We start from the raw sequence: 16,887 nt of genomic DNA, 5'->3' as shown, positions 1-16,887 counted from the left end.
GTATACAGTGTTAGCTATAATTGAAATTAAATAACGCACTTTACAGGGACTATTTCACACTCAGTAAGTAACATTATTTTGAATATGGTTATCCTTGAAAGACTTTTATTAAGATGTTAATATATTCACTGTGAAAAGATACATAATCAGTACCATTGGTCATGAAGCAGTAACTGCCATGTTTCAGGTTGTGGCTTCAATCACAAGTTACTCTCCTAACACTGCAAAAGATTCTGAGTGTGGTAGAAGAAGCACAACTGATATTTATAATTTTTGATAAAATTTATACACTGTTAGATGCAATATGCAAAATCTAGCACACTGATAAAACACAACAAATATGTTTTTAAAGAAGACTTAATTACCTTATTAGTTCTGCTCCACCTTAGGTCTTGCTGGGAATTGAACCCATGATCTCAGGCATGGAAATTCTGCATTCTTCCCACTGAGTCACCTCCCCAGAAACTGTAAATGCTGTTTTCCGTTATAATAATTCCTATCAAGGTGGAAATCAATGTCATTTATAAAAATGACTTAATTTATGAGAGAGAGAGAGAGACTATGGAACCATTCAAACCCAGAGCCTTGCTCACGCAAGCCTAGCTTTTTGCCCACTAAGCTACCTCTGTGCCGATATGAACCGATATCTTAAGAGAAGGGAGTGAAATATATAGAAATTATAACATGATTAATATGAACCTTGAGTAACTATGTTTGTTGATTCACACTTGAAAATTCAAACTCAGTCCAAGAATGAAGCTTCAATTCACTTTTGGAAAGATTTTGGTATAGTTTATAAGGCAAATCTGAAGAAACACTTTACTTTTTAAATAGACTTATTTTGTTATAAATTCAACAAATGTGGCAACAAAAACAAAATTCCATACACAATCCCTGAAGTATAGTCCAATAATGATTCTCCATTTTCTTATTTCTCTAGTTGTTATTCATTATATTATAATTGTATATACTATAATCATAGTGAACATTAAATATTATAAAATTTCATGCTTTCCCTCACTTAACAATAATTTTGAAATGTATACCCTAACACAGTGAATTCATATATTAAAATATTGGCCTGGGACCGAGTGGTGATACAACTGGTCAAGCACACATGTTACAATGTGCAAGGACCCAGGTTCAAACCCCTGGATCCCACATACAGGAGGAAAGCTTTGCAAGTGGTGAAGCAGGGCTGCAGGTATCTCTCCATCTCTCTTCCTCTCTGTCTCCCCCTTTTCTCTCGATTTCTGGCTATCTCTATCCAATAAATAAATATAATTTTAAAAAATTAAAATTCTGGCCTTAGAATTGTGGAAATAGCTCAGCATAAGCGTACAGGACATGCTTGCCTATAAGACTCCAGAAGTCTCTGTTCAGTCCCAAGTATATTGCCCTGTGCCAGAGTTGAGCAATGCTCTGACGTCCCCCTCATAAAAATAAATTAATATTTTAAAAACAAGATAATTCTTAAAAATAAAATACTGATCCATTCGAGCCCTTGGCTCCCCACCTGCAGGGGTGCCGCTTCACAAGCGGTGAAGCAGGTCTGCAGGTGTCTATCTTTTTCTCCCCCTCTCTATCTTCCCCCTCCTCTCTTAATTTCTCTCTGTCCTATCCAACAACAACGACATCAATAACAACAATAATACAACAAGGGCAACAAAAGGGAAAATAAATAAATATTAAAGGAAAATACTGATCCATTTCCATTTAGACACTTTTCTCTGCAACTTTTCATTTGTCAATAATATTACCCAAACTATCTTTATTCATTGATAGAAGCTTATTTCAACTTTAGATTGGTTCCTTGTGTAATCTTTTGAGATTTCCTTGATTATTTAGAATGAATTAAAAATATCTTTTGGGGGTCGGGCAGTAGCGTAGCACACTTAGCACATGTTAAGCACACATGGCGCAAAGCGCAAGGACCAGTGTAGGGATCCCAGTGAAGCAGGTCTACAGGTGTCTGTCTTTCTCTTCCCCTCTCTGTCTTCCCCTCCTCTCTCCATTTCTCTCTGTCCTATCCAACAATGAACGACATCAACAATAACAATAATAACCAAAGCAAGGCTACAACAACAAGGGCAAAACAAGTGGGAAAAAAAATGGCCTCCAGGAGCAGTGGATTCATGGTGCAGACACTGAGCCCCAGCAATAATCCTGAAGGATTATATATATATATATATTTATCTTTTCACTGGAAACTACAGTACTAACTATAAAGTCATTCCTTTTCAACAAGTAGGTTCCGACTAGATGTGCATGCACACACACAAACACCGTGACTTAGCATTCTTGTGTTTTCTCTTTTCCTTTTAAATTTTTTACAGTTGTCACCTGTTCTCCTTAGAATTTAAAACTAGAACTGGGGAAAAGGGTGGGCAGTACTACACCTGGTTGAGTGCACATGTTTTAATGTACAAGGACCAGGGTTCAACACCCACCCCCCCACTCCCCACCCCAGTGGGGTCCACATCTGCTGCAGTAAAGTTTCACAAATGTTAAAGCAATGCTACTGTCTCTTCCTCTTTATCTTCCCCTTCCCTCTTGATTTCTCTCTGTCTCTATTAAATAAGTGAAATTAAATTAAAAGAAAAAGAAAAAAAAAAGAAACTAGAGCTGGAATTGTTTCCTTCTCTTTCAGAGTATGTCTAGCAGGATAAGGTAGCTTAACTTACTTTAAAATGTCTCTGAACCACAAATCATAGAGGCAGTGATTTGACAGAGAAAATAATTTCGATTGGAAGAATGAATACACAATTTATAATTGGGTTCTTTGCTGTTTCGTTGAGGAACTTTTTATTTCCTTATAACTTATCAATATCAGTTTCATATTGGCTGTGTGATGTGTATATATCTTCTAGCTGCTTGGCTAGGTTTTTTTTTTTTAATCTCTGGGGCAGTTTCTTTTGATGTGTGGAAGCTTTCTAGTGTGATGTAGTTCCATCTGCTTATTCTTTCTTTACCTTACCAGATCCACGGGGGTAAGTCTCAGAATACATCTTTGATATAAAGGTTCTGAAGCATGCCTTCTATGTTTTCTTCTATGTATTTTATAGTTTCTGGTCTAATATCTACGTCTTTTATTCACTTTCTGCTGATTTGGGTGCATGGTGGTAACTGATGATACTTTCATACTTCTCCATGGGACCGTTCATTGTGTGGAGAATAATTAAACAATTAAATAAGACAGTAGCCTATAATTCAGCAATAACCTAGGCATAATATCCAAAGGACATGGAAGCACGTATCTGAGAGGATATATGCCCCCCCCTGTGTTCATAGCTGCTCTATTTACAGTAAGTAATGTTTGGAAACAATCTAAGTGCCCAACACCATATGAAAAGATAGAGAAGTTGTGGGATATATATTCATTGGGACTCTACTCAGCAGTCAAAAAAGAATGAGATCATATCATTGGGAACAAAGTGGATGGAACTGGAAGTGATTATGCACAGTGAAATAAGAGGTAGGGAATAACTGCCAGAGGGTTTTGGTCATATTTGGAATACAGATGACTAAAGTGTAAGAACAAAAAATAAACATGGTAACCAAACTGTCTCATAGAATTTGTGAGAACTAAGGTGGCTGCATTAGGTGGGGTTCAGGCGAGGGGGGGCACATAACTTTAGTGAAGGGAGTGTTGATTTCTGTGTTCTATGTATGGCTGTGAAAATATTCCTCAAATCTTACATTTTTGAAGAACACTGTTAAATCACTAGTAAAAAGAAACAAGAGATGAAAAGCTGAAAGAAAAAAAAAGGAGGAGAAGGAGAACACAGATAAAGGTTCCATGTTAAGATTCAGATCCAGCTCAGTCAGTCATCAGTTACGACTCTCAAGAAAGTCACTGTGTTTAAGTCTTGGTGTCACCTTTTAAAAAGAGACCCTGCAAAGTAGAGCAGATGAAATGGTGAGGGCTCTGGGAAAGACAGGGCACGGATATAGCTGAGCAAAGCAGCAATATTTAGTCTGGAGCTAAAGATAACAGGGTGGAGACATGACTACTGACCTCACATACCTGCAGAGCTGTCATGTGGAAGAAGGAGTAGATAGAATCCGTTTCATGCCAGAGAAGAGAATGGATGGAAATCACAGAGGCAGTTTCCAGCTTTCTGGAAGGATGGCCTTTCTCATAATTACAGTGTTTATATGATGAGCCTGATTCCACCTGGAGGAGCTAACCGTCACTGGGAGGTTTCTAGCTGCAGGCTAGACCCTCTCTCTACCTTTGATGGCAGAAGTTAAATGTTGAAGTCTAAACAGAAAGGCAAGGAGGGGGAACTGGAACTTAGGGGTCCTGCCAAAAGACAGCAGTGTTGAGCCCTACAGAAGGAATTTGGAAGCATAACTTGAGATTCTAACAAGGGCACTGGCGTGTAGCTAGGTCAGGGATGGAAATTACCAAGATGGGGTCCAAAGACCGATTCATAAATAAGTTTAAAAGATGAATATTTTGGGGAAACTTTTAAGTGACTTACCAATGAAAAAATTCTGCCTTTTTTAATAGGAACAGAGAGAGAGAGAACAAGAAAGTGAAAAAGAACAGAGCATTGAGGTTTCCTTAAGTTCTGAAGGGGCTGGGCATGATCCTGGGTCATGCACAAAGGGAAGCATTGAGCTATTTCAACAGCACAAGATCATTCTCAAGAACTGATTTATTTTAAATTATTCCTGAGAAAGGATGTGTGATTATTTCTATATGTTAGAACTTTAACACTTTGTTTTTGAAACTTTTAAAATAAAGGGAGGCATCCTCCCTTTAGAAATGTGTGAATTACCTCATTAAAATTAGAGAGACTTTGAAAAATCATATTTATACTTTAGATTACTCTGTCTTAAAGAACTTAATCCATATGAGAAGTGGATAGGAGAAAACACTCCACTTCAGAGGGGCATTTGTTAAATCTCACATTATTTTCTCAAGGACACCATAGGTACTTCAATGAAAATCTATTCATAAGACTAAAAGAAAAGATTGCTTTAAGGGGGTCATGCCATAGCTCACCTGTTAAAGTACAAACTTACAATAGAAGAGGACCTGGGTTTGAGTAGCTGCACGTGGGAAGATTTGCTTCAGGCGTGGTAGAGCTATCCTCCTGTATCTCATCATCCAATATCAGAAGAAGGAGGAGAAGGAAGAGTTAAGTCTACCAAAAGTAATGGAAAACATGTAGGCATGAAGCCCCAGGAAACCCCTGGCAAGGATTTTTTGTTTGTTTGTTTTTTTAAGCACCACTTTAAGAAATCTCAGGAACAGGAACAGGAACAGGAGGGAGAGGAGGGAGAAGAAAAAAAAAAAAAGAAATCTCACATCATCCCATAAGTTACTTTTTAAATTTAAATCCCATTAAGAGTGTTTTCCCTTATTGGTTCTTTGTTTACTTCCAGCTAAGTGGTGGTCTCTTGTCTAAAGTATGTTTATATTCTACTTCATTCTGAGTTTTATTTGAAATTTAAAAGGTGGAAGACCCAGATATATGAATATCCTAGATTCATTAGCTTTAAAATGAAGATATCTTTTTTTTTTTACTTTATTTTCCCGTTTGTTGCCCTTGTTGTTTTATTGTTGTTGTTATTGATGTCATCGTCGTCGTTGTTGGATAGGACAGAGAGAAATGGAGAGAGAAGGGGAGAGAAAGATAGACACCTGCAGACCTGCTTCACAGCCTGTGAAGGGACTCCTCTGCAGGTGGGGAGCCGGGGGCTCAAACTGGGTCCTTGCGCTTCGCACTACATGTGCTTAACCCTCTGCGCTACCGCCCGAATTCCAAAATGAAGATATCTTAAGGAATGACAGACATGCTCAAATATTGGGAAAACTAGTTTATTTATTTGTTTATGTATATTTTTCCACCAGGGTTATCACTAGGACTCTGTGTATGGCTCCATCACCCTTTGGGGCCAGTTTTGTTTTGTTTTTGTTTTTCCCTTTTGAAAGAGAGGGTGAGGAGAGAAATGAGAGAGAGAGAGAGAGAGATGGAGATAGAAAGATCTGCAACATGTTCTAACTCCTGTGGAGATTCTTCCCTGTGGGTGAAAATAAGGGTTTTGAATCCAAGTTCTTGCCCATGATAAAATGTGTGCTCTACCAGGTGCACCACTGTTGGACCCCTTAGTTAATATAACAGATGCTAAGCCAAAGCTTTCATTAAAAAACCTTATCTCATACTGAGTTTATATACACTGCTGGTTCAGCTTAGACCTCTGCAGCCATAGTGACCTGCTTTCACTTTTCCCCTCTTACCTTTACTACCTCCCTCAACAAAGGTGTACCAATCAACACTGTGGATTGAGTAGCTTCCCAAGAGAGTACACCCAGTGACCCCCATAACCAAAGGTTGTTGAAAGATAAGACCTATCAGCCAAGCACTATCCCTCTCTGCAGCATTTGTTAAGTAAACCTTTTGCTGAGTGAGAAAAGAGAGAGAGAGAAAAAAAAAAGAAAAAGCCTTTGTCAACATTCTTAAAAGCAAAATTAATGTATTTTGGAATGCAAAAGGAAGAACAAACTATTCACAGTTAGACAACTTGAATTGTAGCTTATTTGATTTTATTTCACTGAGTTTAATTCTAATTTTGTCAATAATTGCACGAACTTGAAAAACAAATCACTGAACCCCACTGTATTTTCTTAAACAGAAAATGGAATAGTGATATGGACAGTTAACCTCTTGTGGCTACAGTGCTGGTGTTTGGTACCCTTGAATATTAGCATCTTTCATCCAGGTGAAAAAAAAATCTGCAGTATGAATCTTAGTGCAAAGGATAGCCACTAGAAGTGCGGGCAATATTCCTGTTGATCATAAACTAGAAATAACATTACATGCAATACAAGAAACTGAATGCCAATGTGTATTTCTTATGTAGCTATAATGTTAGATCACATGCTTGCCTGTAAGTGATTATTAGTCATCTTTGGTGGCCAGTTTCAATTATGGTTTCCATTGGTTATTTTTCTGCAAGATCTTTTCATGGACTCATGACAGTACTTGTTAATCTTCTGAGTGATTGCCACCATATGGCTTCAGAGTGCTTGCAATCTCCTCTCTCTCTCTCTCTCTCTCTTCTCATTTTACTGAGGAGGAAGGATTAATGATTTACAGTACAGTTGTTGGCACATGAATGATGTCTGATAAACACTCTCAACCCCAGTTTAGGTACTTTTCTACCATCATGCACCAGGATTCCAAACCTCACTCTCATTCCCCAGACAATTTTACTTAGTGTTTTCCCTTTCTGTCTTTGTTTCATAAGATCCGCCTATGAGTAAGACCATCTGGTGGTATTTATCCTATTCTTTTTTGGCTTATCTCTCTTAACGTGATTCCTTCAAACTCCACTGTTCTCTCCTCAATCTCTCTCTTTCTCTTTCTCTCTTTCTCCCTCTCCCTCTCCCTCTCCCTCTCCCTCTCTCTCTCTCTCTCTCTCTCTCTCAGATCAAATTCAACTTTACCCAAGACTGCTGTGGTTGCTCCTATAGGAAAAGTTCCATAACATTTCCTTAATTTTAGAGCAGAAATCATTTGGATTTTTTATTTGTTTGTTTTGTTTTGTTTTAGGTGGAACCAGGGCCTTGTGCATATATGGCTTCTGCTACTCCTGGTCACTTTCTTTTGCTTATAGAGGGGCAGAGAGTCAGAGAGATGCTGTAACATCAGAGCTTCCTTCATTGCCTCCCAGGTGGTGCCAGGGTTCAGAGCTAGGTCATGCTCAAGGCAGTGCAAGCACCCTACACTCAGTGAGCTATCTCTGACTTATTTGTATTTTATCTGTACAATTGTTCTTTTTGTGTATGTGGGGAAGAGGGGGGAAGAAGGAAGAAGCTTCATCCTGTGAATTTGCACCATTCACAATGGGCTGACTACCTTTTATTCTATTAATTTCAGATACAAATAGGGAGAGAGGTAGAGAGGGGGAGAGAAGGATAACCACTTTACAGTTTACAAAATTTCTTCTTGAGCAGTGCTTAATGCTCCCATGTGGTACCTGTGGGCTCAGACATGGTAAAGTGTGCATCCCACTAGGAAAAGTATCTCAAGGACTCAACAATTGAAATTTGAGCTTTCAGTTGAGTTGAGGAGTTTTTCTGGTGTATTTTTTTTCACAGGCAAATAAAAAGGAAGACTCCATTTTTTTTTTAAAGGTTCTTTTGCACAGAGTAGGTGACAGGGAGTGTGAAATAGTTTAAGAAATTAAGAACTAAGGATTTAAAACAGGTTCCAAAGTAAGAAGTTGTCAACTCATTCCTTCTTACACAGGCTTTTTTGCTAACTTTAATACAGCCATATATTAACGCTTAGGTATTCTAAAGAAAGGTCATTGTTAATATCTGCTTTCAGATGAGAATTTTTAATACTTCACTATTTTGCCAATGATTTCCAAAGCAAAAATAGTAATAATAATAATAATGTGTCTAAGCAAATAATGGTATGTGTTACCTTTTATGTGATTAAAAATAACAACAGATATCAACAAATAAATTCCTGAAAGTCATTCCCTCTCTTCAATCAAGGAAGGCTCACTTAAAAAGTCATATAAGATCATAGTTTATTGATTTCCTTAGGCTACTTAAAAAATAATGCAAGCCTCTATTCTTCCTTCCTTGAGACAAATGCTAAACTATGCCCTTCAGCCATACTACCATACTTCAAATGCTGATCTTATCATTGCTAACAAGTCAAACAGAGCTGGGCTTTAAAAGGGAAAAAAGGAACCCCCTGGAGCCACTGGGAAGCATCTTGGGCCAGGCTGTTGGTCTAGTTGTGGCCAGAATAGTCTCAGAATCACAATGCCTGAGTATAGGCCACTTTTGTATTTTTTTTTTTTATCTAAACACATAATCAGAGTTTGAAATATATCAAGGACCACATCCTGATTTTTTTTCACTTGACATCTTCCTAATTCTTTTGATAACAGGAAATATTAGAATTTCTCCTGCCACTGCAATTGAAATTCTGTATATAGTGATAAATAACTATAAATTATATTATATTATAAATTTTATATTATAAATTATATAAATTTATAATATAAATTATATAAATTTTATATAAATAATTTATATAAAATATGAATTATTATATATTATAAATTTTATATTATAAATTTTGAAATAGTATTGCCAAAAAGAATTGGAAATCAGTGAAGCATTGAATGATGATTTTCTCATATGCTTACAATGGGGGACACATGTTTCTTATATTCCCTGATGTGAAACCCATTTACCAGTTGTAAGTAGGACCCAAGGGCTCCCAGACAGGGCAAAGGCATATAGAATAAGGCCATTTGTTATTCAATTAACTAAATGTTATTTGTTTGTATGCCTATAGTAGTTTCTTTAATCATGTTTTTAGTCTCTCATTCTAGCTTTTGAAAGGTTTTATAACTCTCCACTATTTGATTGCCAGGGTTAGTCACTGCCCAGTGGGCTTCTTGGAACAGATCCTGGCAGTTCCTAACAAAAGTTGTAGACAGAAGCTGTGGTATAATCTGGAAAAATGGCTGTGAATATGATAGGCAGGAAACAATACCCTGAACTGGAGAAGCTCAGGCTAAAAACACACACCAAAAAAAAAAAAAAAAAACCTTTTTAAAAAATAGTAATTTCTCCTCAGGGAAATAGACCCATTTTGCACCTTACACCTTCCTTCAATTTAGATAGAAATTTATAAGGCTGTAGCATTTTCTTATATTCCTCCCATTCTCATCTAATACATCTTTGAGAAGAAGAAGAAAAAAAAAAAAGACAGGCTGATCATCATTCCAGTTTGTATTCCAGTTAATAGTCTGGCTTGTATTCTTGGAGAGAAAAGTAAGAGATAATACAAATTAGAACATCTTGATCAGGATAAGCAAGGCTACTCAAGGAACTAATCTGATAATGGTTGGATTTGAATTATTAGGATTTGAGGTGGTGGTGCAGTTAGTGAACCTGACAGAAAAGCAATCTACACATCTTGAAACCTGACCAACACAAGGGGGCAGGAAGAGCTCAAACTCTTGACTTTGGAACCCGCAGACTGAAAAGGGAGCTAACTAACCCACTTCAGTTCTCCCTCTGGATATTTATCAATTCTCCTGACGTGAAGAAATGTTATTCTGACAAGTGGGTTTAGTTTGCACTTGGTCTAATTACATGGAAGGGAACAAGGACTTCTCTAATGACAGCTACCCCAACTGTGGCGGCTTTGGGAGCGCCTGTGGCTATATCCCTAGCATTTATTCTTTGGTGCGGCCTCAGGATTAGGATCAGACTACATTTCTCAAAAACATTCCCAATGTCTACCCCCCAAGCCCCTTTTGTCGCCTCTTTTATTCTAAACTTTGTTTGCAATAGAAAGACTTGTTAAAACTCACCAATCCAAGGACTATACCCAGGGATTTATGAGGAGACTACAATCATTAGGGGTGGGATGGGAGTGGGGTGGGTAGCCTGCTGTAGCGTTTGGCTATTCATTCCAGTTGTCCTTCCTTTGCAAATATTATACAACCACCGGAGTTGACCTCCAACCTGCTCTCGGTTTTGATTCCAACTCAAGCGTCTTTTGAGTGTGAAATCTCAGGCTGCAGCAGAAGGGACTGAAGCCTGCCAGCCGCGTGGGTTCCCCCAATTTGAGGCGGAGCAAGCCTGAAGACAGGGTGGGCAACTCCAGGGCCCTTGTTTCCTCACTTGCAGGGCAACCTGTTGCGCCTTGTCCTTCTTCCTCTCCGGGTTGGTTCCCCCGCCTCGGCCTCTAGGCGCTGATTGGCAGAATTCACCACCCAACCCGGGATTGGGGGCCTCCTCCCGGGCTCAACGATTGGCCTCTGGGGAGGACTGGACTAAGGGGGTGCTAGGGGAGGGGTTTCCCTCTTAGCCCTGAGTCCCGGGACCCGGGAAGCAGTGGAGGGGCTCAGTTGTCTGCGCCGCGGAGCTAGGAGATTAGGGGGTCCGTGGGCCGGGAGGACTTAGCGCACTCCGCTGCTTCTCCAGCCCGGGCAGCGGCGCATGACCTGCCCATCTTTCTGGTGCAGTTTTGGCGACAGTGGGACGGGGCAGGCAGCCTGCGGAGTCCCGGGCACTTTGCGGCGCAGTCTCCCCCCCCCCACCCCCCGGCACTGAAAAGACGACGGCAGCCTCTGCCTCAGCCCTGACACCAGGACTATGTGTGCAGGCGGGACCTCCGGAGTTCCTTCCCCTGCGCGGCGGGGCGCCCAACGCGCTCACTATCGGTCGCTGCCCCCGCCGCCGCCGCCCCGGCTGCCGCTGGCTGTGCTCTTTCTCCTGTCACTGGTAAGCCCAGTCCCCGCTGCCCTTGGCCGGGAGCTGCTGCCCCCGCACCTCGCAGGGGCCTCCGGGGTCCCCATGGAGGACGCCATAGTGCTGGCGAACCGTGGGCTCCGGGTGCCCTTGGGCCGTGAAGTCTGGCTGGACCCGCTGCGCGACTTGGTGCTGCAGGTGCAGCCGGGGGACCGCTGCGCGGTGACCGTGCTGGACAACGACGCGCTGGCCCAGCGGCCCGGCCGCCTGAGTCCCAAGCGCTTCCCGTGCGACTTCGGCCCCGGAGAGGTGAGCTATTCGCATCTAGGGGCGCGCAGCCCATCGCGGGATCGAGTCCGGCTGCAGCTGCGCTACGACGCGCCCGGAGGGGCGACGGTGCTCCCCTTGGTGCTGGAGGTGGAGGTGGTGTTCACCCAGCTGGAGATCGTGATTCGGAACTTGCCGCTGGTGGTGGAGGAGTTGCTGGGGACCAGCAATGCCCTGGATGCGCGGAGCCTGGAGTTCGCCTACCAGCCCGAGACTGAGGAGTGTCGTGTGGGCATCCTGTCGGGTCTGGGTGCGCTGCCTCGCTATGGGGAACTCCTGCACTACCCGCAGGGCCCGGAACCAGCACGCAAAGGGGGCGCCCAGGAGCCTCTGCTGATGGATTGCAAAGCTTTCCAGGAGCTGGGTGTGCGCTACCGCCACACAGGACCCAGTCGCTCGCCCAACCGGGACTGGGTGCCCATGGTGGTGGAACTGCGCCAGAGAGGGACCCCTGCGGGTAGCCCGGCTTTGAAACGCGAGCACTTCCAGGTGCTGGTGAGAATCCGAGCAGGGGCTGAGAATACCGCCCCCAAGCCCAGCTTTGTCGCCATGATGATGATGGAGGTGGACCAGTTCGTGCTGACGGCCCTCACTCCGGACATGCTGGCAGCCGAGGACGCTGAGTCCCCTCCTGACCTGCTTGTTTTCAACCTCACCTCTCCGTTCCTGCCAGGCCAAGGCTACCTGGTGAGCACCGATGACCGGAGCCTGCCCCTCTCCTCCTTCACTCAGAAGGACCTACACCTCCTGAAGATTGCCTACCAGCCCCCCTCGGAGGACTCTGACCAAGAGCGCCTCTTCGAGCTGGAACTGGAGGTGGTGGACCCAGAGGGAGCTGCCTCAGACCCCTTTGCCTTCATGGTGGTGGTGAAGCCCATGAACACACTGGCCCCCGTGGTCACCCGGAACACTGGCCTCATTCTCTATGAGGGCCAGTCTCGGCCTCTCACGGGTCCCATAGGCAGTGGCCTCCAAAACTTAGTGATCAGTGATGAGGACGACCTAGAGGCAGTGCAACTGGAGGTTGTGGCTGGCCTCCGGCATGGTCACCTTGTCCTTCTGGGTGCTTCTTCCTATAGCCCTGCTCCTAAGACGTTCACAGTGGCTGAGCTGGCTTCTGGCCAGGTGGTCTATCATCATGACGACCAAGATGGCTCACTCAGCGACAACCTGGTGCTTCGAATGGTGGACGGAGGGGGCAGGCACCAGGTGCAGTTTCTGTTCCCTATCACACTGGTGCCTGTGGATGACCAGCCCCCAGTCCTCAATGCCAACACTGGACTGACTCTGGCTGAGGGAGAAACAGTACCCATCCTGCCTCTCAGCCTCAGTGCCACTGACATGGACTCAGATGACTCTCTCCTGCTCTTTGTGTTAGAGTCACCATCCTCCACTTCAGGGCAGCTGCTTCTCCGCCAAACTCACCCTCCCCTGAATGGGGAGGAGGAGGAAGAGTTGGTTAAGACATCTTGGAGAAAGCAGGGAGCATTCTTTGAGCGAACAGTGACAGCATGGCGGCAGCGGGACATAACAGAGGGGCGTCTCTTCTATAGACATACTGGGCCCCATACCCCTGGGCCAGTGATGGACCAGTTCACCTTTCGAGTCCAGGATAACCACGATCCCCCTAACCGGTCTGGGCTCCAGAAGTTCGTGATCCGCATTCACCCCGTGGACCGCCTCCCTCCAGAGCTGGGCAGTGGCTGTGCCCTGCGGATGGTGGTGCAGGAGTCCCAACTCACGCCACTGAGGAAGAAGTGGTTGCGCTACACTGACCTGGACACCGAGGATCGAGAATTGCGCTACACGGTGACCCAGCCCCCCGTGGACACAGATGAAAACCACTTGCCAGCCCCTCTTGGCACCTTGGTCCTGACTGACAACCCTTCAGTGGTGGTGACCCAGTTTACCCAAGCCCAGATCAACCACCATAAAATTTCATACAGACCACCGGATCAGGAACTGGGAGTGGCTGCCCGAGTGGCCCAGTTCCAGTTCCAAGTGGAGGACCGGGCTGGGAATGTTGCTCCAGGAGTCTTTACGCTTTACTTACAGCCTGTGGATAATCAGCCCCCTGAGATCCTCAACACTGGCTTTACTATTCAGGAGAAGGGGCAGCACATTGTGAGTGAGGCAGAGTTGCATGTGAGTGACGTGGACACCGATGCAGCCCACATCACTCTTACTCTCACACAGCCACCCAGGCATGGTCACATGCAAGTATCTGGACAGATTCTGCATGTTGGGGAGACCTTCCAGTTGGAGGACATAAAACAGGGTCGAATTTCCTACATCCATAGTGGAGATGTGTCCCTGACTGACAGCTGCACGTTGGAGGTCAGCGACAGACACCATGTGGTGCCCATTACTCTCAGAGTGACTGTCCGCTCAGTGGATGGTGAGGTACCCATGCTGAGTCTCCCTGTGGGCACTCTGGGGACCTATCTTGATGTCCTAGAACATGGGGCTACTGAAATCACTGCCAATATCATCAAGGGGACTGAAGAGCACACTGATGACTTGATGCTGACTTTCATCTTGGAGGATCCACCCATGTATGGGGAAATACTTGTCAATGGCATTCCAGCAGAGCAGTTTACCCAAAGGGACATCTTGGAAGGCTCTGTTGTCTATGCACACACTAGTGGTGAGATAGGTCTGTTGCCCAAAGAGGACTCTTTCAACCTGAGTCTGTCGGATACGTCGCAAGAATGGAGAATAGGTATGAATACTATCCAAGGAGTGACAGTGTGGGTGACTATCCTTCCAGTTGACAACCAGGCGCCAGAAATTTCTGTGGGTGAGCACTTTATAGTTATGGAAGGTGAGAAAAGTGTTATAACCTCCATGCATATAAGTGCCAAAGATATTGATTCCCTAAATGATGACATCTTGTGCACGATAGTGGTCCAGCCCACCTCGGGTTATGTGGAAAACATTTCTCCAGCACCTGGCTCTGAAAAATCAAGAGCAGGCATTGCCATAAGTGCCTTCACTCTGAAAGATCTCAGGCAGGGCCATATTGACTATGTCCAGAGCGTCCATAAGGGGGTGGAGCCCGTAGAAGACCGATTTATATTTCGTTGTTCTGATGGCATTAACTTCTCAGAGAGGCAGTTTTTCCCTATTGTCATCATCCCCACCAATGATGAGCAGCCAGACATCTTCATGAGGGAGTTTATAGTAATGGAGGGCATGAGTCTGGTAATTGACACTCCCATCCTCAATGCTGCTGATGCTGATATTCCCCAGGATGATCTCACTTTCATGATCACCCAATTTCCTACTCATGGTCACATCATGAACCAGCTGATAAATGGCACAGTTTTGGTTGAAAGCTTCACCTTGGACCAGATCATAGAGAGTTCCAGCATTATTTATGAACACGATGACTCTGAGACTCAGGAAGACAGCTTTGTGATTAGGCTGACAGATGGTAAGCACTCTGTGGAAAAGATGGTCCTCATTATGGTTATCCCAGTTGATGATGAGACCCCCAGAATGGCCATCAATAATGGACTAGAAATTGAAATTGGGGAGACCCAAATCATCAACAATAGAATATTAATGGCAACTGATTTAGACTCTGAAGACAGATTCTTGGTTTATATTATTCGTTATGGGCCTGGTCATGGTGTATTACAGAGACAAAAACCAACAGGGACCTTTGAAAATATCACACTGGGCATGAATTTTACCCAAGATGATTTGGATAGAAACCTTATTCAGTATGTCCATTTCGGGCAAGAAGGCATCCGGGACCTAATTAAATTTGATGTGACTGATGGAATAAACGCCCTCATAGACCGTTACTTTTATGTGTCCATTGGAAGCATTGACATTGTCTTCCCTGATGTGATAAGTAAGGGAGTGTCTTTGAAAGAAGGTGGTAAAGTCACCCTCACAACAGACCTACTCAGCACTAGTGACTTGAACAGTCCTGATGAAAACTTGGTGTTTACAATTACCAGGGCTCCCATTCGAGGTCACTTAGAGTGCACTGATCAAGCTGGAGTGTCCATCACCTCCTTCACTCAGCTTCAACTGGCTGGAAACAAAATCTACTATATCCACACAGCTGACGATGAGGTGAAGATGGACAGTTTTGAGTTTCAAGTCACTGACGGACGAAACCCTGTCTTCCGGACATTCCGTATCTCCATCAGTGATGTGGACAACAAAAAGCCAGTGGTCACCATTCACAAACTGGTTGTCAGTGAGGGTGAAAACAAACTGATCACCCCCTTTGAACTCACTGTGGAAGACAGGGATACTCCAGACAAACTCCTCAAGTTCACAATCACCCAGGCGCCTGTTCATGGTCAACTCTTATTAAACAACACCAGGCCTGTCATGGTTTTTACCAAGCAAGACCTGAATGAGAACTTAATCAGCTACAGACATGATGGCACTGAATCAAGTGAAGACAGCTTCTCCTTCACTGTGACTGATGGTTCCCATTCAGAGTTCTTCGTGTTTCCTGATACTGTATTCGAAACGAGGAGACCACAAGTGATGAAGATCCAGGTGTTAGCCATTGACAATAATGCCCCCCAGGTTGCTGTGAACAAAGGAGCCTCCACACTTCGAATTCTGGCTACTGGCCACTTGGGGTTCATGATCACAAACAAAATATTGAAAGTGGAGGACAGAGACAGTTTACATTTTTCTCTTAGGTTCATTGTGACAGAGACCCCCAGACACGGATATCTCCTCAACCTGGGCAAAGGCAACCACAGTGTCACCCAGTTTACACAAGGTATGCTTCACTTTTTTGTTTCTTTGCGAATAAAGGGCATCTTGGGCCTTCTTTCCTGGGGCCATTGCTTCCACTGAAAGCTTTCTTTCTTTCTTTTTTTAATATTTATTTCCTTTTTGTTGGCCTTGTTTTTATTGTTGTTGATGTTGTTGTTGTTGGATAGGACAGAGAGAAATGGAGAGAGGAAGGGGAGACAGAGAGGGGATGAGAAAGACAGACACCTGCAGACCTGCTTCACCGCCTGTGAAGCGACTCCCCTGCAGGTGGGGAGCCAGGGGCTCGAACCGGGATCCTTACTCTGGTCGTTGTGCTTTGCGCCACATGCACTTAACCCGCTGCGCTACTGCCCGACTCCCTACTGAAAGCTTTCTAAGTAAAGCATTAAAAATAGGCAGGCAAGAAAGGAAGGGAAGAAGTCAAGAGAAGAATACAGGGAATCTCTTGGGGGAACAGCTTCCTTCTTGCCATGTGCCCCACTGTAGTGATTTTCTCTTTAGGTGGAATGTTAATATTTTTCCCCCTTCATTGCCCTCCCTTTTATTTGATAGGATAG

At 43.8% G+C, this 16,887-nt stretch overlaps 1 protein-coding gene across 2 annotated transcripts in view; it reads left to right on the top strand.

Annotated features, from left to right (window-relative positions):
• Nucleotides 1-10,870: 10,870 nt before the first annotated feature.
• The window catches only part of FREM2 (FRAS1 related extracellular matrix 2), a 208,379-nt gene continuing 202,362 nt past the window's right edge, over nt 10,871-16,887 (top strand). For both annotated transcript variants that reach the window (XM_060194905.1, XM_060194904.1), the window contains exon 1: nt 10,871-16,334. In XM_060194905.1, the coding sequence (XP_060050888.1) occupies nt 11,153-16,334 (5,182 nt within the window). In that variant the 5' untranslated portion in view covers nt 10,871-11,152. The remainder of the gene's footprint in view (nt 16,335-16,887) is intronic.

Source organism: Erinaceus europaeus, chromosome 7 (genome assembly GCF_950295315.1).
Source record: "Erinaceus europaeus chromosome 7, mEriEur2.1, whole genome shotgun sequence".
In the NCBI taxonomy this organism is placed as follows: Eukaryota; Metazoa; Chordata; class Mammalia; order Eulipotyphla; family Erinaceidae; genus Erinaceus; species Erinaceus europaeus.
The sequence above is the reverse complement of the archived record's forward strand: the minus strand, read 5'-3'. Positions and strand labels throughout refer to the sequence as shown.